The sequence below is a fragment of the Acipenser ruthenus genome, chromosome 8 (genome assembly GCF_902713425.1).
Source record: "Acipenser ruthenus chromosome 8, fAciRut3.2 maternal haplotype, whole genome shotgun sequence".
Classification (NCBI taxonomy): Eukaryota; Metazoa; Chordata; class Actinopteri; order Acipenseriformes; family Acipenseridae; genus Acipenser; species Acipenser ruthenus.
This window is the reverse complement of record NC_081196.1, coordinates 22548561-22575744: the sequence shown is the minus strand read 5'-3', so window position 1 is coordinate 22575744 and position 27184 is coordinate 22548561. Positions and strand designations below refer to the sequence as shown.

At 35.9% G+C, this 27184-nt stretch overlaps 1 protein-coding gene across 1 annotated transcript in view; it reads left to right on the top strand.

Moving 5' to 3' along the window:
* Positions 1–27184, top strand: part of LOC117406457 (SR-related and CTD-associated factor 4-like) — a 42048-nt gene that overhangs the window by 1010 nt on the left and 13854 nt on the right. Inside the window, exons 2-14 of the mRNA XM_034010502.3 lie at positions 12898–12981; positions 16069–16113; positions 16207–16368; positions 16545–16686; positions 17803–17942; positions 18674–18823; positions 18924–19018; positions 19634–19751; positions 22432–22617; positions 24374–24462; positions 24914–25104; positions 25283–25383; positions 26623–26736. Of these exons, the coding sequence (XP_033866393.2) occupies positions 12898–12981; positions 16069–16113; positions 16207–16368; positions 16545–16686; positions 17803–17942; positions 18674–18823; positions 18924–19018; positions 19634–19751; positions 22432–22617; positions 24374–24462; positions 24914–25104; positions 25283–25383; positions 26623–26736 (1617 nt within the window). The remainder of the gene's footprint in view (positions 1–12897; positions 12982–16068; positions 16114–16206; positions 16369–16544; positions 16687–17802; positions 17943–18673; positions 18824–18923; positions 19019–19633; positions 19752–22431; positions 22618–24373; positions 24463–24913; positions 25105–25282; positions 25384–26622; positions 26737–27184) is intronic.

The following is a 27184-nucleotide window of genomic DNA, read 5'->3' as shown; positions in this document are numbered from 1 at the left end:
TATCTTAACATAAGGGCTGGTTTCACAGATCAAGGTCAGCGTTACCAAATGTTAATTTAGGTAAGGAAGTCCAAGATTAGTGCTAACCAGGGTCTGTGAAACCAGCCGTTAAGGGTCTACAAATCAAGCCATGTTTGCATGTTTATTGAATTTGTTAATTATTACTTGATTTAATCTTATTATTTTTGTTTTGTTTTGTATTTGACAGCAGTTAGAAACAAACAAAACATTTCTTTAAAACAAATTGTCATACTACCTAGCTAAGATTGTGTAAGATCCCTGTATCATCAGTACCCCATTTACTGTAGAAATCGATAACTGTTACTTTGGTTTTAAAGTACAAATTAGGTTGGGGAAAGTTGATCAATTTTCTTTACCCAGTACTCAACAAAGCCTACATCTCAAAACATTACAGTATTTGTGGTAAAACATTTTAAAGTAAATACTTTATATGTATACTTGTTGAACCTATATTAGAAAGACAAAAGCATTCATCACAGAAATGGCAGCAGGTGTGGAACTGTCAGTCATTCCTATTTTCTGTCATCCTTTACAGTGGGCACTGGTCTCCACAGAGTGGGTAGCAGCTGTTGCTTGTGGAGGGAAACATGACTGAGCTGTACAGCTTAACTGGCTGATTTGAGCCTTTGCTGGCACTTCTGTATCTTCTGCCTACCTTTTATTACATTTTTAGGGCGTAGTCTTGTTGTACATAGACTACAAACGTTTTCAGTCATGAAACTTTGAAATAGAGATAACTCTCACTTTGCTTTTGAAACATAAAAATTATGCAAATGTTTGTTTTGGCAAGTGCTGTGGTTTCTGATGATGTCTGAGTGAAATGGCAATGAGAATTATTAGTGCTGGGACAAATATCTGAATATTCAAACAAATATTTTTTGACATGTATTCGGATACAAAAATCAGATGTTCGTATTAGCTACAAGTGTCAAAAAATGTGAGATATATATCTCGCATCACAGAGCTCATATATAATAAATCTCACATCACAGAGCTCTTTTTCATTTGCTATTACTCCATCATATATAAATAGGTACAACACAGCAGCTCTTGAGCCTCTATTTAAATGTTTTAGACAGCAAAAAGTAAACTGACCAGATTATGCGCATGCATGCATTGTGATCTCTATGAAAAGCCATCTGGGACAAAAACGTGTTGTGCTGCTTTAGAACGAGTCAGAATCTAATGGGAGAGAAAAAAGGCAAGCAAATCATTCTGATTTCAGCTTTCATTTGCATGTTAAGCCACAAAAAGGCACAAGTAAACCTCATGTTGTTACTTTATGAAAACATGTCTATGGCCACTGTTTACTGTGAAGAAACAGCAATGGCAAAGAATAAAAAAAAAAAAAAAAATGAAATGCAGTGTCAATGTTATGTACTATTTATTTCGGAAACAGCGTTTAACTTGAACTTCTATTTGGCACCCTTTGTTTTGTAAGTAATTCACTGGGGTAAAGTAAGTCTTACACAACTTATTCTTTACTCCTGGGATATTTTTCTATTTTAACGTACATATTGTAAGGTCTTGCTGTAAAATAAGGGCAGGCACACACACACACACACACACACACGGGTCACACCCCCTGCCCCTGCTGCTAAGCTGTCTCTGCCTACGTTCAGAGCAATATAATGGCTTTTATTACTTTTTGAAAAAGAATGAATATCCAAACGAATATTTAAATTGAGCAAATATCCGAACATGAAAAACCCGTGTTTATCCCAGCGCTAATTGTTATGCACGTTGTTTCCTTGATCACAAAAAGTTGTTTTTAGCTATGCAGAAGTGATAGCGAAATGATCAGGAAACAGCCATTTGAACATACTAAAGCGCATAAATCTCAGGTTGCACTGTTAAGTTTCTTGCAAACTAATTTAGCTTTGCTGTGATCAATGTGATCAATGTAGGAAATTAGGCTGCAGGGTAGCAGAATGTTCAAACTCTTCAGCGAACAGACTCCAAACCTTCTGGAAAGTAAAGGGGGTGAGGCTTAATATTTCTATTTCACTTTGAATCTGATAAGCGAATCAATTGGGTGTGCAAAAAAATATCTACCTGAAAAATTCTGTAGTTTAATTAATATATTTTAAACTTCTTTACAATTATAAAAAATAATTTTGACTTGGCACTTACTATACTATTGTATATTTAGTTTTAATATATAGGCTACACATTACTCTGAATGCTAACAACCTTTATCTCTTGTATAAAAAACAGTATCATGAAATCTGAATGGGATGTCAAACAAAATGCTTCTAACATTTATAAGGGGAGGGGTACAAATGGGAGTCTAAATATTCATTCTCATTATGCAGAAAATAAACTCTTAACATTGTGGGAATTATATATTTAAAATATTGTATTTATCATTGAACACTTAAACATTATTGATGGAGCAGCTTTACTGAATACAGTAAAGTGTAGCACATTTAAGTAAATATATACACCCTCCATACTGATATTTGTTTTATTAATTTGTCCCAAAAGTCCCTTAATGCGCCGAAACAAATGTTTCATAAACAGAAAAGTTTGGGGCCTATCCTGTCCTGATTTATTTTTTGGAGTAAAAATAAATAAATAATAATAACAAAAAACAGTTAAAACAGATATTTTCCCAACTTGCAAAACTATTCAGCAATTAAGTTCACACAGTTTGTCTGAGGCTGCATTCACACTGGGTCTGTTTGAAACAGACTCCTTGTGGTTCTTTTAGTTTGAAACAATGTATCAGTTTGCTTGTTCACACATCTGCAAGCAAAGGGGCGAGTTTGGATGCAAGCTAAAGTTTATTTATTTTTTGGTCCTTTCCAATTATTCTCAGGACCAAGTTAGTTTGCAAATTGCAAGTGCACTCGGTTCGTTGATATGGTCTGTGAACCAGATGTTTACAATATCCTGCAAGGTGTCTTGAAAGATGGCAGCTATTGAAGTGTTGCTTCAGTTTTTAGATTCTTACATATTGCTGTGGAAGAAAGCATGGGAACGAGGGAAGCACTTCATTTAATTAATACATTTCTGAATGCCTACAGTAGGAGAATAGTGCAGTATTCGTTTACACAATTCTGCACTGTTCTCCTACTGTAGGAATTAAACAAAGTAACCTGAGGAAAAAATTACAATTTTACTATTTCTGTGAGTTTGTTGTTCAGTTTGGCTTGAGTTTTGGTGTCTGACCACATTTCTATGAGAGCTTCAGTTCCTCACGCTGTCCATGTAATTTAGGATTACCAGATTTCCACAGTGAAATACTGGGATTGTTTTTTTTTTTTTTTTCTTCAATTCACTGATGCCGTAGCAGTATATAATAGTTTAAAAATTAAACATCAGGTGTATTATTGCAGATCATAACTCATTATTTTCTTATATCGTCATCTAGTCAAAACATATTAAATGTACAAAAATAGATCAGCTATTACCATTTAAACACATAATCCTTAAGATTGTTTGTTTATTTTATTTTTGAATGGTGTTAACACTACCTAATAAATTACACTGCTATTAACTTGCTGAGCACTCTGATACAGTTTTGTAGTTTACAAAAAAAAAAAAGCAAAACCGTGACGATTTTCCCAGGTAACCCTAATGTAGTTCCCCCAAGTCATTTTGTTCCTCAGAATATGAACTAAACTACGTGCAAAATGTTTACTTCCGAGTCAGGTTACCTTGTATAGTTTGTTTGCTGTGTGTAAAGGACCGAGTCCAGCAGTTGTTCACGTTGAGGTTTAGTAAGCAAACCTAAAGAGATGGACTCGGTAGGGTTCGTTTCCCAAGCGGACTGTGTTGTTCACACTTCACACCAAATGTACCGAACCGTACCGAGTGCGGATCAAACCCTTTAAACGGGCCCAGTGTGAACGCAGCCTAAGTATATGGCAAATGTTTAAAAAAAAAAACACACACACACTCACTGTTGCACAACTCCAAAAACACCCCCAAAACTCATCTTTCTGGCTATGGAGATAAACAGCGCTCAACTTGTATCAACAAGCAAAAGTCCCTGTACCTTGTGTTGTCTTATTTATTGAAATACACCCCTAAACTAATTTTAGATTATTTCCCTTGACCCCGTCTTAAATTAGGGCTGTCAGTTAAGCCTCCAAATAGCAATCGATTAATTGGGCACACAGAATCGAATTGTTTGAATAAATATCGATGATTGTACCACCCGCATACATTTTCGCTGCATTCTTCTCCCCTGACGTGATTATTTTAATATCATTGCAGTTATGTAAAAGCTTCTGCATAACAATTGAATGCGAGGGGTAATTATGCATTGGTAGCATCAGGAGAAGAAAGAAAAAAAAATTGCAACAAGCCTAAAGCAAGTTTAACATACTACAGGGGTGTTACTAAAATATTTATTCCAAACAGATTACAGTACTGTGGAATGTAATCTATATCAACTAGACAAGAGGCAATGAAAACTGTCTTTTTAAAAAAAAAATTTATTCAGTGAAAGCTGCAGCATCACGCATTGCATCTTGTTAATACTGTACCACCTATCCTTCACTATCTGTGAAACACACAATGCGGCAATCCCTGCCTAAAACCATCATCATCATAATAATAATTATTATAATAATAATAGTACAAATAAGTGGATTTACTTACAATAACATGCTTACATCACTGATCATTTTATTTTTAACGTTATTGAATATTTAACGGTTCATTTTGAAACAAAGAAGCGTAAACTATATACAGTCAGTTTTCTTGTACACAGTTTATTTGCAGGCTGTTTGCCAGTAATACAAGCCTGTCATCCTGCTCTGGATTCAAGGCGGCGAGTTTTGTTGTTTGTATACATCGAATACACAGAGGGGTGTACTTACAAAGCATTTTCAAAACTTATTTACTGGTAGGTCCATTTTCATTTCTAAACTTAAATAATGTTATTAACTATGCGCGTTACAAAAATGTAATTATTGAATCGATTATCCAGCATTTTATGTCGATGTATATAATGAGGAAAGGAATTGATTGAAAAATCGATTTTCAATTTAATTGTAGCAGCCCTGTCTTACATCAAGGTAAAGCTAAGGAAACTGTTTCTTAATGTTCTGTGGAGCAGCGGTGTATAAGAAGTTACGTGTACAGCTGTGGCCTAAAATCTTGCATCACCTAGAATTTTAAGATTGAGACATAATTTAAAAAATATATATATAAACATAGTTTTTTTTAACATCCTGTAATCAAGCAAACTACAAAATGATATCGCAAAAGTCTACCTGTAGCCATAATAGTAGTTGATATAGGAGCAAAGTGTTTATGGCTTCAGGCAGAAAACATTTTGTTTGAATGGAGTACTTTGAATGACATTAATACATACTGTAACTTCTTCTACATATCAGTGCAATGGTACACTTGCAAAATATGTGTGTGGTTATGGTTCTGATTAACAAATCAAAATGAATATATTCTTGTACAGCTGGAAGTTTAACCCTTTAACCCTTAGTGGTCCATTTATTCATCAGGCGCATCAGGTCCAATTTATTTTAACACACGCTGTTTATTTTACACACGCTGTTTTAAAAGTGTTTTTTTCACCTTAAAACAGGTTTAAAAGGCACTGCGTATCAACAGGACAATCCATACTGCACCTCCAGCCCCGCCCCACCCCTTGTTCGCTGTATTTTTCACGTACTTCATAGTTTTTACTCTTCATAGTAGTGCATACTGATAAATCATCACCTGATCACCCATTTTATCACCAAACTCCTCAATAATGCGATCCAAGTCATTATTTTATTACTATAACATCTCAAAAAGCTTGGCAAATGTCTGTGATATTCATTGAGCGCTGGATGCGGAAGCAGCTATCTTGTTTGTTTATGTCCGTGTTAGGTCTGTGGTGCAGGGACCATGACAGGGTCTGACATCAGACCGGAAAGGGAAAATTGTAATGTCGGACCTGGTCTGACATGGGAGCACTAAGGGTTAAGGACCGGGATTGTGTTAACACAATCATACTGAAGTGGGCTTACAGAACTGCGATCATGTAAACACGATAAAAAAAGCACTTTGTTTTTTAGACTTACAGGGCCACCATACTTTCCAGTACAGGCTAAAAACACAAATCAATGGATAGGGGAGGGACTGACGTTCACTTCCTGATAGTTTTTATTTTTTAGTGTGACAACACTGAGAGAGGCATTGGTGTCTAAAGAGCGGAGACTGTTTACAGCAGCCAGGAAGAGACAAAAGCAGAAATAAAACATCACAGAAACTTGTTTAGAGCTAATAAAAAAAAATGGGGAAAGACTGTAAATAATTATATTAGAACATTTATTCTGTTGTGTTTTAATATATATGTGTGTATATATATATATATATATATATATATATATATATATATATGTGTGTGTGTGTATATATATATATATATATATATATATATATATATATATATATATATATATATATATATATATATAGTACTGTGCAAAAGTTTTAGGCAGGTGTGAAAAAATGCTGTAAAGTAAGAATGCTTTCAAAAATAGACATGTTAGTAGTTTATATTTATCAATTAACAAAATGCAAAGTGAGTGAACAGAAGAAAAATCTACATCAAATCAATATTTGGTGTGACCACCCTTTGCCTTCAAAACAGCATCAATTCTTCTAGGTACACTTGTACACAGTTTTTGAAGGAACTCGGCAGGTAGGTTGGCCCATCTTGGAGAACTAACCACAGTTCTTCTGTGGATTTAGGCAGCCTCAGTTGCTTCGCTCTCTTTATGTAATCCCAGACAGACTCGATTATGTTGAGATCAGGGCTCTGTGGGTGCCATACCATCACTTCCAGGACTCCTTGTTCTTCTTTACGCTGAAGATAGTTCTTAATGACTTTCGCTGTATGTTTGGGGTCGTTGTCATGCTGCAGAATAAATTTGGGGCCAATCAGATGCCTCCCCGATGGTATTGCATGATGGATAAGTATCTGCCTGTACTTCTCAGCATTGAGGAGACCATTAATTCTGACCAAATCCCCAACTCCATTTGCAGAAATGCAGCCCCAAACTTGCAAGGATCCTCCACCATGCTTCGCTGTTGCCTGCAGACACTCATTTGTGTACCGCTCTCCAGCCCTTCGGCGAACAAACTGCCTTCTGCTACAGCCAAATATTTCAAATTTTGACTCATCAGTCCAGAGCACCTGCTGCCATTTTTCTGCACCCCAGTTCCTGTGTTTTCGTGCATAGTTGAGTCGCTTGGCCTTGTTTCCATGTTGGAGGTATGGCTTTTTGGCCGCAAGTCTTCCATGAAGGCCACTTCTGACCAGACTTCTCCGGACAGTAGATGGGTGTACCAGGGTCCCACTGTTTTCTGCCAATTCTGAGCTGATGGCACTGCTGGACATCTTCCAATTGCGAAGGGAAGTAAGCATGATGTGTCTTTCATCTGCTGCAGTAAGTTTCCTTGGCCGACCACTGCGTCTACGGTCCTCAACGTTGCCCGTTTCTTTGTGCTTCTTCAAAAGAGCTTGGACAGCACATCTGGAAACCCCTGTCTGCCTTGAAATTTCTGCCTGGGAGAGACCTTGCTGATGCAGTATAACTTCCTTGTGTCTTGTTGCTGTGCTCAGTCTTGCCATGGTGTATGACTTTTGACAGTAAACTGTCTTCAGCAACCTCACCTTGTTAGCTGAGTTTGGCTGTTCCTCACCCAGTTTTATTCCTCCTACACAGCTGTTTCTGTTTCAGTTAATGATTTTGTTTCAACCTACATATTGAATTGATGATCATTAGCACCTGTTTGGTATAATTGTTTAATCATACACCTGACTATATGCCTACAAAATCCCTGACTTTGTGCAAGTGTACCTAGAAGAATTGATGCTGTTTTGAAGGCAAAGGGTGGTCACACCAAATATGGTTTTTATTTAGATTTTTCTTCTGTTCACTCACTTTGCATTTAGTTAATTGATAAATATAATCTATTAACATGTCTATTTTTGAAAGCATTCTTACTTTACAGCATTTTTTCAACTTTTGCACAGTACTGTGTGTGTGTGTGTATGTATATATATATATATATATATATATATATATATATATATATATATATATATGTATATATGTATATGTTTTTACAACATTTATAAATATAAAAATAGTGGATATAAGCAATATTTTGATGTATTTTGACATTGTACTTATTGTCTTGAACAAATTATGAAATTTAGAAAAACGGAATGGAGTTTCTATTAGCAGTTTAACTAAAAAAGAAAAACACTAAAATTACTAGTGTATTAATGTTGCAAACAATTTATTTTTCTTTATTTATCTGTGTTGAATTGGTGTAGGAAGAGAAAGTGTTTAAATGTAAGTTTCAATAAGGGGGGGGAGCGACTTTTATGCCAGTTGTGACCTAGGGCTCCTGATTTTCCGTTCTTGTGAATGGCAAATTCCGTTTTTTAAAATGACCAATTCCGTTTTTACATGTTTATTAAGAGTTAACAATGTAATTTGAACATCAATAGATTTTTAATGTAAAAATGTTATTTAATTCATGTGTTTCTTTTAGTTTTTTTTTTTTTTTTTTTTTTTTTTTTTTTAGATAGTGTAGTTTTCAGGAAAAAATATTTCTTAAAGCAGACCACTAGTAACAATGTACTGTAGGTCAGTCAACTAATAAAGCATATTGCTGGCATTACAATATACAGAAAAGTCAAACGAGAGGCTTTATTACAAAAACATACAATTTTCATAAAATTACAAATTAACTACAATGTTCAGGACACTTCTCTCCCATCTGTAGTTTCATCTGCAACAACGCAGACTGGTTTATGCTGTACTTGCTGTAAAACTGCTTGCATGTGTTTCACCTATACCCTGGACAGATAGAGTTGCCTTAGGTAGAGCAGGGCTCTTCAACTAGTTTTTTTAATTTAAGGGGGCCAGATTGGAAAAAAGTTAGGAGTAGGTGGGCCAGAATATTTTACTCTGCACATTTTTAAGCAATAATAAATATTACATAACTTCATGTTCATATATTGAACAAGACTTACACATTTTACCATATCGGGGGTAAACAAATAGGGAGTCCGGGCACCTGGGACTACCAAAAATTGGGTCCGGGACTACCGAACTGTAATGTTCCAAAGCCTGCGGGACTACCGGCGGCTTTGAAATACGCATTACTTGTTTCCAAGATCAGTGACATGACAGATAAACCAATCAGAGCGGGGAATTTGCTTTATACTTTACTAGAATGGCGCCAGCGGTATATAGTGATTGCAAGTATACAGTAGGCTACTATATTTTACTGGAGTTACGGCTGAGGTAATACACATATATATAAAACAAATTTAATAAACAGGAGAGAACACCGTACCCTCAGTGGCTATCACAGTGTTACCGAGGTGCAGGGACACTGCAGCTCGAACACAGTAGAAAATTAATAAAGGTGCGTTATTTTATTTTATTTCCAACTGAACAATTAGCTAACGGCATTGTGAGGGAGCCCCCTCGCATGGTAATGTCTTTATAAAGTGTGCAATGCATTTGTACTATTTTAAATGTATACCCTGACGTTATTGTTGTTTTTATTAAGTCAGCAGAAAGCCGTGCTCATGTTTATATTCTGTGTACACGTTTAAGCCACCAAGTTTATTTGTACGGTACTACTGTATATTGATTGTATAATAATAATACGTCTTGAAAACAAATGCAACACTTGCAGAGTTTAGTTACTGATAATGTGCAATGGATAGTGTGAGTGCACAGGGTAAAGAAAAAAATAACTAATCCTTTTTATATTTATGTGTTTTATAGATATTATTATGAATATTTAAAAATATAAAAGTAAACGGTACGAAATTGTCTAGCTAATGAAGACTGGTAAAAGGTGGGGCTAGGTTCTATAAATGGCACAGGTGAGGAAAAAATAAAAACACTACTACTACAAGTGCATAATAATTCCCACAGTCCATTTAGGACCCAGAAGGTGATTGTTTTAATTTGTTACACAGTGAATGTTTTAATACTAATGATGAGATATTGGTTGGATCAAAAACCCAGACTGAGTCTCCAGGACTGATAGTCTGGGAAAATAATATTATTATTATTATTATTATTATTATTATTATTATTATTATTATTATTATTGTTATTATTATTATTATTTAGCAGAATAAAATAATGCAAATGATGCTGTCAAACATAATTCCCTACATTTTATATAAAGGAAATTATTATTAGCTTGTCATTGTTTGGTAGAAATATTAACAGATCCTTTTTTTAATGATATTTTTTGTTTAATTATTCCACAAGTAATTCCAAGTATTCTGTCTGTTCTAGTAATATTGAATTGGTACGTCTTGTAGTGTTTGAGCAGCCGCCACTTCCGCCCTTGCGATGACCCAGTGGTTGTGAGGCTTTTGCGAGATTTCATTGAGAAAAGGCGCAGAGTGAAAGCAGCAGTGAGGACTCTTTCAAAACAGCTCAAACACACAGACAGTATCCATTTTTGTATTCTTTTTCCCCAGGAATTCTGTACAGCCGGGCAGCAGAACATTATAGCCGGGAACACTTTTAACAGGAAAATAAACTTGCCTTACCTTAAATATATAATACGACAAATAATTTGAATAATGTGTTGTCTTTCATTGACTATCTGGCTGCGCTTTTTTATGTTCTACATTCTTTTTCATTACTGTTTTTTTTTTTTTTATTTTATTTTACGGTAAACTACCGTGCTTATTTAGGAACTATGATTTGACTGGGAAAAGATAACGTAAGTTTATTGGAGTTCACACAAAAAAAACGGTAACCTTTTCATTTCCTTTTTAGCTTAATTATTTAGCTTATTGTTTCATTTAAGTAGTTTTCTTTGTTTAGTTTTCAGGGCATTTTGTTAATGCACGTCTGTTTTTGTTTTTCACGGTTCATTTTTTGAATGCAACTGTTCATTTTAACAATTTTTTTTTTTTTTACACAATAGCCTTTAACACCTCTACACTTAAGCATTTGTATGTCAGCTGACAAGTGTTCAGCTGATATCCCATCATGCCTTTCTTCTTAAAGGCGTACAGCCTCTATACATGAACCCCCAATATCTCTCACAAGCACCTGGGTACTTATTTTTTATGATTACGCAACAAAAGGAAAATGTTTTTTTTGGTGCATATGTATAGCTGTTATGTACTATATATCCCCTTACAATACAATAATACGACAAATTGACTGAATAATACCTGAAAATAATCTTAATATTTTTTTTAATAAAGTAGCCGGCGCAAATAAAGTATTAGGTGGTGGATTGCGTCGATCGACGGCTTATTTTGACCCTCTGCATTCATTGTCACTATATTTGCTTTGAAAATAATCGGTTATTTTTTTAGCAGTCATTTTAACGTTTTAGCCCCTTCAAAACTCTGATCTGCAAGCCGTTCTCCGTCTAATCTCATCCTGCGAGAAAATTATGCCTTATCATAATGTATTATTGTTGCTATACTTTTTACTATACACCTCCCAGCACTAAGCCACGAGAAAGACGTACTATATCATTGGTTAATGAAGGGCAAACAGAGGAAGGGATGCTGTTAGACTGAGCTCACTATGACCACGTTTCAAGGAATTTTCAATCAGACATGCTCACTGGCAGTGTCACTGTGATTTTTCCGTCTGAGCACCATGCCAACTCAGAAACGTTTAAAAAGAAGGAAGAAGAGCTGTCTAAAGCGGGAGCGAAGTGTTCTAGGATTGACCTAATGTTCAGGTAAGCAATGATTGCACAACAATTTGCCCCTGATAATAAAAACATTAATGTGAATTTGTAATTTGTAACAGCAATGCTAAAAATTAACACACAGTAGGTAGATAATTATTAGTTTGGCTCCAATTCTTACACAAACAAAACTGAGCAAGTATCTATGACATGGTTCAAGTAGCAGCAAAAATGAGCTAATACACAAACACCTAACTTTTGGCATCACATGCGATAGACCTATTTAGTTTTGCCTTATCTCGTGAGGAGAAACAAGTTAAAAAAATGGAAAAACAAATCTAAAATAAAAACGTATATGTGAAACGAACTTTTTTTTTTTTTTTTTTTAAATGTGATACAGTATTTACTCTTGTCTATAATCATAAAAGTTAGACCTGCCCAGCAAGCACGCACACACAGACATGACACGGCAGAAGAGAAAAAATAAAAACACTGCAGATGCACTCGACACAAAAAAACTAATATAAAGTTGAAAAAAAAAAAATACGGCTAATTAGCCCAAATACTTTTAGATATGTAAACAAATAAAAAATAAAGTTTGGTGGTTGGACGGCGAAATGACAAAAGTTACGAAATTACAGCGACTCTGCAGCAAAGGGTTAAGCGATTTGTGCAATTATCCAATATGCAAGTAAGTGGAGAAGGGGGGGTCAAGTACCACAGACAAGAGGAAGGGTGGCGCGGTCCAAAAAGTTTGAGAACCACTGATTTTTAGATCATTTTGATTATTGTGACCCAATTTTTACCCATTAATCAATCCCTGAAAATGTCGCAATTGCCCAAACCTAAACCATGGCTGACTTTAAAAAAAAACAAAAAAATGTATAGACTTTCCCCTATGAATAAAGAATAACAATCCTGTTTTTAGCATGTTGATTTGTATGTATTATAGGAAAATAATTATTGGAGAAAAATAACACTTACAAGGGTTGTGTTTGGTAGTGTGGCAATGGGTCTGACCTAATGATGAGAAATGTGATCATCCAAAATTCTTGGACTTGCCAGTAGTTTGTTGATGACTTCTCATGGAACCATAGTTACATTAGAATGGAATGTCCAAGTATGAGAGATCAGAAAGGTCGCCTTCCAAATCAGAGGTTCAGTAAATATATTCAAAGTTGTCTTTTTTTTTTTTTTCTTTTATAGCTTTTCTGCTTGATGGACATGAAGCCCCCGATTTCAAGGGCAAAGATGATTGCAATTACAAAATCAGCAATCAAGGCTATTAAGGTAAGATGAGGGAAAACTTATTCTGATGTTGCATCCTCATTAACCAGAAAAATAGTATATACTGAGAAGTCACCCTGTGAGGGAAATGGTGGTAAAGTAGATATGCTCCCCAGTTTAGTATGTAGGAGGGGTATTTGTAAATGTATCAATTGCTACAGTGAGAGCTGGGAGAAACTGGAGTGTATTGGATAGCTCTGGTTACCCAAGCATCCTCAACAATCTTCCTTTAGATGTTGCGTACATTTGTAGCACAGTTATTGTGTGTATAAACAAAGCTCAGTGTTTCAGGGCTTGAAATTAACTTTTCCATGCACTAGTCACCATGGCTTGTGGATGGAAAAATCCACTGGCCACACAGGCATTTTACTGGCCAACATTGTTCCGGGGGGCAACAATGCCGAAAGAAAATGCAAAAACAAGCAACATTTATGAGCAGTTTTAACAGGGTCTGAAACAATCTGCCTCATGAGTAAAGATATAACTTCTGAGATGTGTTGGGCATCTGCCCTCTCCACAGACTGCATGCCCACAAACTGCAGTCACCAGCCCTTTCTGGCAGAATCATACATATACTAGCTCCTCTTCTGTGACAGTGCTATTGGTTGAACTGTCTGTCATCACTGACAGGAACTTTGCACCTTTTATTTTCTCTTGCAGCTGCTTTCTTTCTACCTCAGCAATGTAGTGCATAAATAATAATAATTAAAAAAATGCTGTTTTCTATTGTCACACTTTCTGACTGAGGATCTGCTAAGCATTAACTTACTATGTTTTTTCAAGTTTTAAAACAAGTCAGTTCAAGATACAATTGTTTCCAGTAAATAGTAAATTCACCTAAATTAATCTTAAATACCAAATAAGAGTTTACTTTATTTACCGTGGTTACATTGTAGTTTACTAGCAATCATTTTAATCCCTTTTTCAGAGTTTGTAGCATGCAAATTATTATTATTATTATTATTATTATTATTATTATTATTATTATTATTATTATTATTATTTATAGAAAATATTGGACATGCTATGCTATTTAAAAAATATATATCTTGTAGCACGATAATAATAATAATAATAATAATAATAATAATAATAATAATAATAATAATAATAATAATAATAATAATAATAATATGTTGGACCTGGGGCACTTCATAATATACAAAGTGTTTAAAACAGCAGTTTCTGTATTAAAATTAAAACTTCACTAGCTACACTTCGTGAGGTTAAAATACTCACAAGTTGATTGCATTTGTTTAGCAATTGATACCCATGTGTTCTCCTTTTTCACCTGATCTTATAATCAGCTCTATCGACTGCATATACGTAGGGATAAACACTGAGCAGCTTCTCGACAAACAACCGGTCATCCATTTTAGTGTTGTAATAACCATAGCAACGAGGTCAGATTTCAGTTGATTTGAACCGTCACTGACTGTAGTTTGAGCAGGGCGATTGTCGGTAGAAAGTATTAACTGCAAGGCGACATGACAGCGATGATCACAGGTCTCCTTGCTCTTCAACGACAGTGGAGCAATGGAATATAAACCGGTCTTAACAATTTGAATGCCACATTGTTTTCCCATACAATGTTGTCTTTCACCAACGTTCTGCATGATTTTAGTAAGTGGTTTTATATATCCTTGAAAAAATAAAAAGATACAACAAAAGGATATGTTCCCTACTTTGCAGGGTGTGAAATGGTTGGTTGTAAAAGTATGCATTTTATTACTTGATTGGAAAACTGGGTAAAAATCTGAACAATATAGGTAAATATGAAATAATTTCAGAATAAATTTTTATACGGTTCTTTATACACCGTATGTCTTCAGGAGAGGATAGTGTTTGAAAACTATGTAATATACTGCACACTATCTTATTTTTTAAAAATTAGTACTAATAAATGAATACAGTTATTAGTTTATCTAAGAATGACACATTTGAGTCATTAATTTTTAGTTTTCAACACAACAAGTTCCACACGCTGAAAAATTGGGACGTTAGTCTGGAAAGTACGAGCTTGTCAGTAGTTTAATATTCATTCAAAAGTCTGATAATGAATTATTTTCTGCAGTTTATTTAGCAGACGCCTTTATCCAATGCAACTTTCAGAGACTAGGGTGTGTGAACTATGCATCAGCTGCAGAGTCACTTACAACTACATCTCACCCAAAAGACGGAGCACAAGGAGGTTAAGTGACTTGCTCAGGGTCGCACAATGAGTCAGTGGCTGAGGTGGGATTTGAACCGGGGACCTCTTGGTTACAAGCCTGTTTCTTTAACCACTGGACCACACAGCCTCCTACCCAAAAAACCCTAGTTTGTTTGTCTTCATTTGGTAGATCTGTAGAACAAATATGATTACACGCGGTTAATATTTTTTTTTTTGTTTGTTTCTTTTTTTTCTCCTCTCTCCTACCTCGTCTCTTTCTGTCTCGCTAGCTAAACTGTCCTGAGGATCACAACTTTCAGGCTCACTATCTTAGTCGGCAAAGAGAAGACCAGCAGCCTGCAGTGCAGTGCATTTTTTAACTTGAATGACAGCATATATTAAATAATAGACTAATCAAAAGCAGAAGTTGTGGTGCTTATTTTGGTGAACATTTTTTCAAGTTTTTTCTTGTTTTAGCTAACAGCTTCTGTTTAAAGGTACAGCGGTCTGACGCAAATTCGCACCACTGGAACAGAGCCGCTGGCATTCAAAGTGTTAAGTGTACAAAAACGTTCCCGCCACTGTGGAGTATGTGAAATGTACCTGCCACAGACCAAATTAAACCGCATTTGGCGGGTGTTAATTTCGATCCCTGGTGTTTTTAGTTGTCAGTAGACCAAGACAAGTACTACCCAAAATAAGACATGCAACAGATAAATTGGCCATGACTTTGGAATTTTTCAGCTCCACTTTGTTTTAGCAGGCGATGAAAAGTAAGTGTGCAGTTGTCTGAAAATTTTGATGGCATTTGTAACATTGCTATTCTTGATGGTCATAATAACATCTATCATGTGTGTTTTATACCCTTAGCGGATGTACTGACATATTTTGATTCCATTTAATTTATACCTCTTCCCCACTTCCCCTTTTCTCTCTAGCTTTACAAGCATGTTGTCCAAATAGTAGAGAAGTTCATCAAAAAGGTAAGACAACCCCAACTCTGTTTTTAGTTGTGTTTTATTACTACATTTAAATAACTTTTTTCCTGACTTGTATCCTCCTTTATTTGCTTGCAGTGTAAACCAGAATATAAAGTTCCAGGATTGTATGTTGTTGATTCCATTGTCCGCCAATCACGTCACCAGTTTGGACAAGATAAAGATGTGTTTGGGCCCAGGTTTATTAAAAACCTCACTGGAACATTCCAAAACTTGTACTTGTGTCCTACGGAAGACAAGGTAATTTAGCTATCGCCTGAGATTTTATAAAATTTCTGTATGATTTCCTAAAGATGCTAATGTTTTTACTGTATATGTATTTATGACTTACGGAAATATCATTGTCTTCTAAAGAAATGTAATAGGCAGCTTAGATGCACTAAATTAATAATACAATTCAAATAATTTATTTCCAGAGTAAGATAGTGCGTGTATTGAACCTTTGGCAAAAGAATGGAGTTTTCAAGATTGAAGTTATTCAGCCTCTACTGGATATGGCAGCTGGAACTAGCACTAGTGCTGCGGTGCCTGAATTGGATAATTATACCAGTATACCAGGTGAGTTCTTTAAGTCATGAAAAATGCAGCTTGTTTCTATCTAGTTATCGTTTTTTTTGCATGTTTTCAAAACTTGTGTGGCATAGTGTAACCAGACTTGCCCAGCATGATCGAAAAGCAGTGGTACTAAAATTGTGTATTATATAAAAAATACATAAACAATTTAAATAAATGTCAATGTCATTTGTTGTATAGTATAATGAAATAATTATCTTATACCATAGGTAAAATGCAGTTTTGAGGGAAAAAAAAAAACCTGCATGTTCTACAATAGCAAACATTTTATGTTATTCTGAACCAAAAAATTTAACTGAAGCCATCTTTAAATGAAAAATAAATAGTTGCAGTATGGAGGTTTCACTTAACCCTTATTAAGTGCGCGTCAGGTCCAATTTATTTTCACATGCGCAGTTAATTTTAGACGCGCTGTTTAAATGTTTTTTTTTTTCGCAGTCAAACGGGTTTAAAATGCCCTGCATATCAACAAAGCACTCACTAGGCATCTTCAGCCCTGCCCCACCCTTTCGTTCGCTATCACTTTCACATATGCTATTAAATAAATAAATAAATAAATAAATAATAATAATAGTCATACATACCGATCGATCATCTCCTGATCACTCGTTTTATCACCAACTCAATAATGCAATCTAAGTCATTATTTTATTACTATAACATCTTTAAAAAGCTCAGCAAATGTCCCTGATAGTCTTTGTGCGCTGATACAGTACCATTCAGCTTGTTTCCTTATGACCGCCCCTATGTAATGCCAGGGGCATGTATGACTATTCATGAGATACGCCTTTTTTTTTTTTTTTTTATCGGCTTGTCTCGGCTCCTGTCGCTCCCACTCGGCCATTGAATGGCTTTCTCGACTTTTTCCGGAGAAAAAACGACTAGAAACCCGTTTTTTGCGTTTTTTTTGATGATGTCGGACAGGGTCAGACAATGGACCGGATAGGAATAATTGCAATATCGGACCAGGTCCGACAATGGACCGCAAAGGGTAAAATATATAAATAATAATAATACCTTAATTTCAAACAAAGGGCAAGGCAATATTTGTTATTGGTATTAATGGTTTATGTTCCTAATTGGCCTGTTTTACCTTAATAGGATCACCTCCCTCGCCTGTGAAAGTCCCAACAGAACCTCCTCTGGTCACCACTAACTCGGTTCCCATCGTGCCACAGCTGCCCAACTCTGATGCCTTTGCTGCTGTTGCTCAGTTGTTCCAGTCAACACAAGGACAACAGGTAGGAGAACTGTGGGAAAGAAAATGGGCATCTTAACTCTTGCCACGCTGCAGACCTGCAGTCTTAAAAAGACAAGTCCATGGAAGACAAGAGACCAGGTAACTGGTGGCCCAATTAAAAAATTGTTTGATGCACAGTTCTGTATAATACACTGAATATTGAATTAGTTATCAAAGGTAATAGTTTCAGGTACAGTAACTAATACTTTTAAAACATTTTCTTATGTCCTTATTGCCACAACACTCACAAGTCCCCTTTTCTTACCACTACTTTTGTTTTTAGTAGTTCTAGTTCTGTTTTGCAATATATAATGTTTTTTTGTCAGATGTTTAATGTACCATTTAAAATGTTAGCATTATATTTTCTCACAGCAGTTGTGAATATGAATAGAAAGCGTATGTAGGTGCAGATAAAATACTTTATTTAAGCAGAGTTCATACAACCTCTGCCTTCAGCATTAGATTTTACAGCACACCGTTATGGTTCTGTATTCTTGTTATTGCCAACTTGTTCCACCTACTGCTGTAGGATAATATTGCAAGTACCTACAGCTGTACAATAATAAACAGTTCATATCAAATCCTCAGCTGGCAGCATGAGGCAAAGTTTCAATTTGCTGCCACCTGCTGCCCTATACTGAAATACAATCTTTACTGAAATAATTGGCAAGATTAAAAAAAAATACAAATTTCTGGTAATTGCACCTCATCTTCATATTTGGTCTTTTTCAGCTACAACAAATTCTGCAGACATTTCAGCAGCCCCCTAAGCCACAGTCGCCTGCTCCTGACAACAAGGTGTTGACGCAGGTCCAGGCTATCACTGCTCAGTTGAAAGCCCCTGTTTCTCAAACTTCAGAACAGAAAGCAGCTTTTGATAAGGTAGCTATTTTGTTTTCTCAAGTCAAATCAATAAATAACCTTAACCAAGCATGAAGTGACATTTTGTACATTTAAAATAATTTGTTTTACTGATCTACAGAAACTACTTGATCGTTTTGACTATGATGATGAACCAGAAGGAGGAGAGGATGCAAAGAAGGATGATTCTGCACCATTTCCTGCTTCACAGTCTTTGTAAGTATTATTGAAACTTGACCATTTCAAAATATTTGAGTTGACTAGTCAAAAAAAGAGGGTTTAGTAAAAGCACCAGACCGTAATGAACAAAAAAAGCAGGAAGATACATCAGTACTTACTTGAGAAGCAGTCTTCATAGTTTAGTTACCAAACTGAAAAAGGTAATGTAAAGTTTTAATAATTCGAGATGTGACAGCAGGTGTAGTTGGTTTTAAATCTGACTCCAAGTTATGACTCGCTCCAGACTTCTAAACTCAAACCGATACGCAAGACCTTCTCAAGATGGCAGCCACAAACAGCGCTCCAGACCACATAACCTTCTCGACATGATGGCCTGCATAGCAGCTAGATGAATGAATAATAGTAGTGTAACACTTTGTATTGTGTGTCTGTTAAGAAATCAGTGACCAGGTGCAATGTTTACAGAGCTGTTAAATGCTGTATTTTAGGAAACTATTGCCTGGTTTAGATTATACTAGGTATTTATTATGAGTTGCTGTTTTACTTGTTTTTACTTGGATGTAGATCCCAGTCACTTTTTCATGGTACTGTTATCTCTGCAAATGGGTTTATATCCCTTTTCATTTTTATTTTAATTGTTTACTTTTTAAGTGGGTTCCCTGAAGGTATGCAGCAGCCTGTGTATCAGCAGCTTACTGGTCAGATGTCAAACATGGAACATTTTCAGCAGCATATGTTAGGAATGCCACAGGAACCGCCCCATCATCAGGTAATTAAACACTACTTCATGTTCAATCTGGATGTAAACCTTTATATATAGGGTGATAACCAGACTTCTTCACACTACAATCTACAATGTCTGTATATGATTAAAGTGGTTAATTGCAGCCATGCTTTCAGTTAGTGTTGCATTTGCTTGGTCATTTCATCTGGAGGGTGAAGTTGTCTCCACCCCTTCAATGGCTTCCTTTCCTGTCCCAGTAGACCCTGTAGAGGTGAATTGATCCAGAAAGTGCAAAGGCATAGAAATAGAAAGCTTTGTTTAACCTAGTGGTACCAGACATGCTGTTTTAAAATTTAAATACATGTGCTGTAACATTGGATGCCCATCTAATCCACTCCTCCTCATTCAAAAGCATTCCCTAACAGGGATCTTGGTTCCTTTGCTTGCTATTATGTATTATAGAGACACGGTAGGGGCTCTATAGTTAAGTTGTGTTGAAGCTCCCATTATAAAAACAGAATTTGATATTGAATAACTGGTTTAAAAGCCGTTAGAAGTACGAAATTCGGTAAACATGGAGTCACCCAGATCTGAAACATTGAGTTAAAGGGGGTGGCTACAAATATGTTAAATTCCTATGTTTCAGAACATTTTTTTTTGTAATCTCCCTTAGCTCAAACTGCGAGGTGTATAAATATGCTGTTCAGCACAGAAACACTCCTAAAACAGGAATCTAGCCTGTTCGCAATCGGAACTGAATTATTTTTTAACTAAGAGATATTTTGTTTTAAAAATGTAATCTGGGCATGCGTGGTTCATTCAAATCAACAGCACCCTAATTAGAACCCTGGTGTTATGAAAATTCCAAAACCCAATCATCAGTCTCAGAACTTTGGTATGCCTGTCACTACATTTTACATACTACAGTATGTAAAGTATATAAAATAGTAAAATAATGTAACACTAAGGAATACTCACTGATAATGTAGGACTGAAGTCTGTTGAACCGTATGTGTAAGATACTAATAACTATATTGGTATGTACTGATTGAGTCAGATAGGCACACATGAGTTTCCTGCACCAACAGGAACCTAAGAGGAAAATATAATACTAACCGAAAATTCAAGCGAATAACGTTGGTTTATAATGGTGTGAAGCGGAACCAATCATACGTCGATTTAGATAGGAATTAACACAGACACATAGTTGTGGTCAAAAGTTTACATACCCCAATGGAAATGTATAATTTTTAGACATTTCTCGAAAACAAATAATTATAGGAAAAATCTTTTGCAGCAAACATTTTGCTTTTGTGGATGAGAAAAAAGTTACAAGAAATAGATGTCTACAATTATTTATTTCAGCAATTATTTTTGTAAAACTCCAAAATTGCTCATTCAAAAGTATTCATACTCTGACAAGGAAAATGAAATTAGTAGCTAGTTGAGGCACCTTTAGCAATAATAACCACTTTTAAACGATTAGGATGTATGAGCTTTTGGCATGATTCTTTAGTGGTTTTTGACCATTCTTCAACCAAAAAGTGTTCCATTTCATTCAAATTCCAAGGACTTCTCTTGTGCACAGCCTTCTTCAACTCATACCAAAGATTCTCAATCGGATTTAGATCGGGACTTTGACTAGGCTATTCCAGAACCTTGATTTTATTCTTCTTTAACCATTCTGAAGTAGATTTTGATGTGTGCTTTGGATCGTTGTTGTGTTGGACGTCCAGTTGCGCTTTAAACCAAGTTTTGTAGAGGAGGGTTTCAGATGATTGGCCAATATATTTTTGTATGCTGTGGAATCCATTTTACCATGTATTGGAACTAAGTTTCCTGTGCCATTAGAGGAAAATCAGCCCCATAAAAGGATTTTACCACCTCCGTGCTTGGCAGTAGGTATAGTGTTCTTTTCTTTGTATGCCTCACCAGACTTTCTCCAAACGTAACTATCAGCATGACCAAATAGCTCTTTTTTTTGTTTGTTTCATCACTCCACAAAACTTGACCAGAACTCGTATCCATCATTTAAAAGCCGTTTTGCAAACTTTAAGCGATTGACCTTGTGACATTTTCCTAAGAGTGGCTTTTTCCTTGGCCTGCGACCATTGAGACCTTCACCATGAAATACATGACCTATAGTTGAAATGGAAACCCCAGTCCTACGTCCCACTTGCAGCCAATTCACTTTGAATATATTTGGCAGTCTATCTCGGATTGTTATTAACCTTCCTCACAATTCTTCTACTTGTTCTTGGTGAAAGAGCCTTCTTTCTTCCAGACCGAGGGAGTGTTGTGGCAGTACAATGAGTCTTGTACTTCTTGATAATAGAAACAATAGTTAAAATTGGGATACTGAGGTGCTTGGAAATCTTATTGTATCCTTCTCCAGCTTTGACAATAAATAAAGGTCTTCAGACAGCTCTTTACTTTCCCATATTGACTTATTGGTAATGACAGCAATCATCCTATGCCTAACCCTTTTATACTCTCTTATGTTCACCTACAATCCAACATTTTCTAGACTTTTCTAGAATTAGGTTCTGCATTATCATATTAAAATTTCTAGCACCTTGTAGACAATACTGTGCTGCAATGCCTAGATAGAACACTTTGTTAACATTATCTTAACAGTTTTTTGCAATGCATATTTGTATTGATTGCCTCTTAGATTACAATTGCACATGCCCAGGAATGTGATTGAAATGTACTGTCTTTTTAGGGCCCTCTTCCGCCCAATGGACAGCTTCAAGGATATAGCCTTATGCCTGCTGCATCTTATCCGCCAGTGGTTCAGCAAATGACACAGTCTATTTTGCCACCACCAACTTCTCAAGTACCACATGGCTATCCGCCAGGTTACCCCACACAGAACGAACCTTATCCACAACAGATGGCCCAACAACAAGTAAGTGAAATGATTCACTTTTTACAGCTTCTCCAAGAATCCTTAATGTATCTAAGAGAAAATATACATACCGTAAAACTTCAAATAATCGCCGGTCTCCAATACTCGCCAGGTCTCTAATAAGCGCTGGGGCTGCTGGGAAATATGGTAAATAGACGCTGGGTCTCTTTAAACGCTGGGTTATAAATAATAATATAATGCGCGTCATACTGAATGTTCCAGCCAATACACACACGGCTGTACAGGAGGTTACCAATTTGTTTTTCAACAGAGATGAAAAGACCCAGAGGCTCAGGATGAATAAGAAAACTGAATTTAATTTATTTTAAAAGGTACACATTAGGTTTTTTTATGACGTTATTTATTTTAAAACCAGTTGTGATGCTTTTTTGAGCTTGCTGAAAGTAAGTAAAATACAAAGTTGTTTTCTGATATTAACAAGGTTGCCCTTTAGTGTATTTGTATGTGTTTTTATTTTTGTTGTTGTTTTTTTTTTGTATTAACACTATTTAGTGCATTTGAGTCTTGCAATGAATATTCGTATTTTGCTCCTTTTCCAGCGTTCTTATTTATCAATGTACACGTTATAAAAACAAATTAGTCACTTTTGCTTTGATTTTGTGATAATACTTGTATTGATTTTATTGTTAATCTTTAAACAGTTTGAACCATTTTTGAGTGTGTTGTGGGCAAACAGTATGAACTTATTTTTCGTATTAACACAGTATTTCATGCGGTTGTTTTGCAATGAAGATTCGTTGCTGGTTAATTTTTCAAAGCTCATCCATGCTTACCAATGTACACGTTTTGAGGGTGAACAATAAATAAATATGTGTTAATAAAGCATGATACTTACTGCTTTTATTAATTTTAAAAACATGTGTGTGTTCCCATATTTACAGGACTGTCTTTACTGGATTTTACTGTTTTTATTATTATTATTACAATACAAACTGTTATTACCCACTGACACAACCTTGAATGACGTTGCTGGGATGTTGTAATTGACTTATGTCGTTTCTATAAGGTTGTGTGCAGGCAGCTTTTTCATGCTTTTTCACTACTCCACACTGGGGGCAGCAGTGTGGAGTAGTGGTTAGGGCTCTAGACTCTTGACCGGAGGGTCGTGGGTTCAGTCTCCGGTGGGGACACTGCTGCTGTACCCTTGAGCAAGGTACTTTACCTAGATTGCTCCAGTTAAAACCCAACTGTATAAATGGGTAATTGTATGTAAAAAATAATGTGATATCTTGTAACAATTGTAAGTCTCCCTGGATAAGGCCGTCAGCTAAGAAATAAAATGTATTTTATTTATGACTGCATCGGAAGTATTTGCAGATGTTAGTGATCTTACATAATAAACGCTGAGTCTCAAATAGGCACCGGGGCTACTGGCAAATATTGTAAATAAAGGCAGGGGCGTTTAATTAAAGTTTTGCGGTTATTTATGCCTACAAAAAATTCTGACTTCTTTAAGGTTTTTTCTCTGGTCATGTATTCGTAAACCAGAATGTACTTGATATTTTACTTATTTGCTGTATCTGCTTTATTTAAAAACAGATCTTATGTGGAGAGACAATGGCATTAGTTTTGAAATGTACTAGTTTAAAAAATATTACAGTGCTATAGCCTTCTATTGCAATTTTGTAGGTGTTTTCGTTTAATTTTGGATTGCAAAACAATTTATAGGCCAATAAGTCTAATTTCTAAAACCCACTATTCACAGAAGAAAAACTTTTTTTTGTTTTCCTTCCAGGATGTATCTATGGAAATTGACCCACCTTTAATGAAAGAAGTAAAACATCGTACAGAAAACAGAATGTCAAGATCCAAGTCTGCCTCCAGGTTAGCTATAATATTGCCCACTTATTTCAGTGTGCATTTTAACTTTTATGAATGCCAAGATGAATGAATGCATAACTCGCCAAGTAAAAGCACTACGTGTGAGTGTTGTTTGAATCCTGCTTGCATTTGCATTCCTGCATGGTTAGGGAGGAAATTCAGTTAGGGCTAGATCACCTCATCACCCTCCAGTGGCAACTAGGCAGAGAGGAGCTTTGTTGCCTTGGTTTGGCAAGTGAAAAGATGCAATTGGCCTCTTGATCTTCGGTCCTAATCAGTACGTGGGTTGCAGCGTTGAGGAGACATATGAATTAGTCATTTCAAATGGGATCAAATAAAACAGATTTGAAACAAATGAATACAAAATAGTGTTTGAATTTAAAACTCACAATGTTAATTCTTTTTGAGGAATATGTTATTCCCGTTACTGATTGGTTTGTCCTTTTTTAAATAGATCCCCAAAAAGGAGACGTTCTCGATCAAACTCCAGGTCACGGAGGTCGCGGCACCGGCGTTCTCGGTCCCGGTCCCGCGATCGACGCAGGCACTCCCCACGCTCTCGTTCACAGGAGAGACGAGAGAGGGAGAAAGACAGGGAACGCAGGCAAAAGGGACTGCCTCAGATGAAGGCAGATACGCTCAGTGGTGAGCGTCTTTTGTTTAAAAATGTAGTAGTTGATTTTCATGATAACATACTCTGTTTTTCAAAGTCTGGTGGCTCCATTACTTGTGTACCCACAGTAAACCATGTGTGCTTTGGTATATAAAGCAAACCAATACTAGTTATTTGTCCATGTTCCAAATATGTTGTTTTTGTCTCTAGTTTGTAGCACTACGTTGTGGGTAGGCCAGCTGGATAAGAGGACGCAGCAGCAGGATGTGGCTAACCTTTTGGAGGAGTTTGGACAGATAGAGTCGATCAATGTAAGTAGATTATACTTTGAAATGCTTACTTTTTTGTTAGTTAATAGTTTGTTTACCTTCTTTCTGGTCTTTTTGAGGGGGACATTGGGGGTGGGAGTACAGTTTTTCACTGCCCGTTTTCTCAGAGTTCAAATCTTCAAAGTTACTCTTCGAGTATTGTCTATTCAAATTTGACATATGTTTACAGACATATACACTAGAGACATGCCCAGTTAAATGTTTTTTACGACCTTGGTACCCACAGAGAATATTATAATCAATTGAATAGACCCCCAAGAAATTAAAAGACCTTGATGAAGCAGCAAAATGTCTGCTTTGATTTGTGTACGGATCAATGTTGACATTTTGTAATATTGGGAAGGCTCTTTGTTTTTTTTTTTTTTTTTTTTGGTCCCTTTTTAAAGTTATATTGAGCCGACTCCGTTTCTTAATTAAACTCTTGGAAAAGCGTTGATTGTGAAACAAGATCGCTTTTGTTTTTTCTCCCATAACTCGAATGAGAATCTTGATTCTGTTTAATTGATGATGTAAAAAATAATAATAAAAAAAGGCACTGCCTGATTTTTAATTCAAACCAAACACAAAAAGCAAGTTCAGTTAAACTGAACTTCGAGGCTGTGTGGTCCAGTGGTTAAAGAAAAGGGCTTGTAACCACGAGGTCCCCGGTTCAAATCCCACCTCAGCCACTGACTCATTGTGTGACCCTGAGCAAGTCACTTAATCTCCTTGTGCTCCGTCTTTCGGGTGAGACGTAGTTGTAAGTGACTGCAGCTGATGCATAGTTCACACACCCTAGTCTCTGTAAGTCACCTTGGATAAAGGCATCTGCTAAATAAACTAATAATAATTGCTTAAATTCCCAGATTAAAAATCGAATGGCTCGTTATAAAAATGTTATAACCTGTTTTGCAAATAATAGTTTCACCTTAATTACAATTTAATTAAATTAAATCAATTTAACTTCACTCGCTGGTTGCGTTCGGTTTGAATTAAAAATAAGGAGCCTTTTACGTTATCGTTGAAACAGAATCGTAGTTCAATCAAGTTACGGGAGAAAAAACAAAGAGAACTTGTTTCACATTCCACACTTTTCCAAGAGTTTAATTGAACAGTCATCTTAAAAAAAACAAAAAAAAAAATGAAGAGCCCTAAATATTGGGTAGTATAGATCAGATTATAATCTGGCCGTATTAATATTATTGAACCCAGTTTATATTGCTGTTTTTTTATTTACTGCAGATGATTCCTCCTCGAGGGTGTGCATACATAGTGATGGTTCATAGGGAAGATGCCTACAGAGCTTTACATAAGTTAAGCAGAGGATCTTTCAAAGTAAACCAAAAAGCTATTAAGGTAAGGTAGTGTTTGTTTTTGCTTTTTTTAATTGTAAATGCCTGTTCGCATTTTATCTTTTCACTTGGGAAATTCAATGTTTTTGTCTCCTAATTACGTGGACAATTAGTGTTACTCTGCAATATCTCTGTCACAGCAGTATGTTTTATAAACACATCATAAATCACCTGGGGAAATATTTCTCAACTTCAAGTGTTTATAAGAGAAAAAAGGATTTCTCTTATAAACACAACAGTGTATCCAAATCATGCTCCCTCCTGCAATGCTGAGGATGGCTTTCTGTTTTCACAATTCACCATTCCTGTCAATCAAAGCACCAGCGTTGCAGGAAGGAGCATGGACTGGATAGTGTAATGCTCATAAGAGAAACTCTTATGAGCATTACACTATCCAGTCAAACTCTCCCAATTGAAAGTTGAAAATATTTTCCCAGCTGATTTATGTGTAC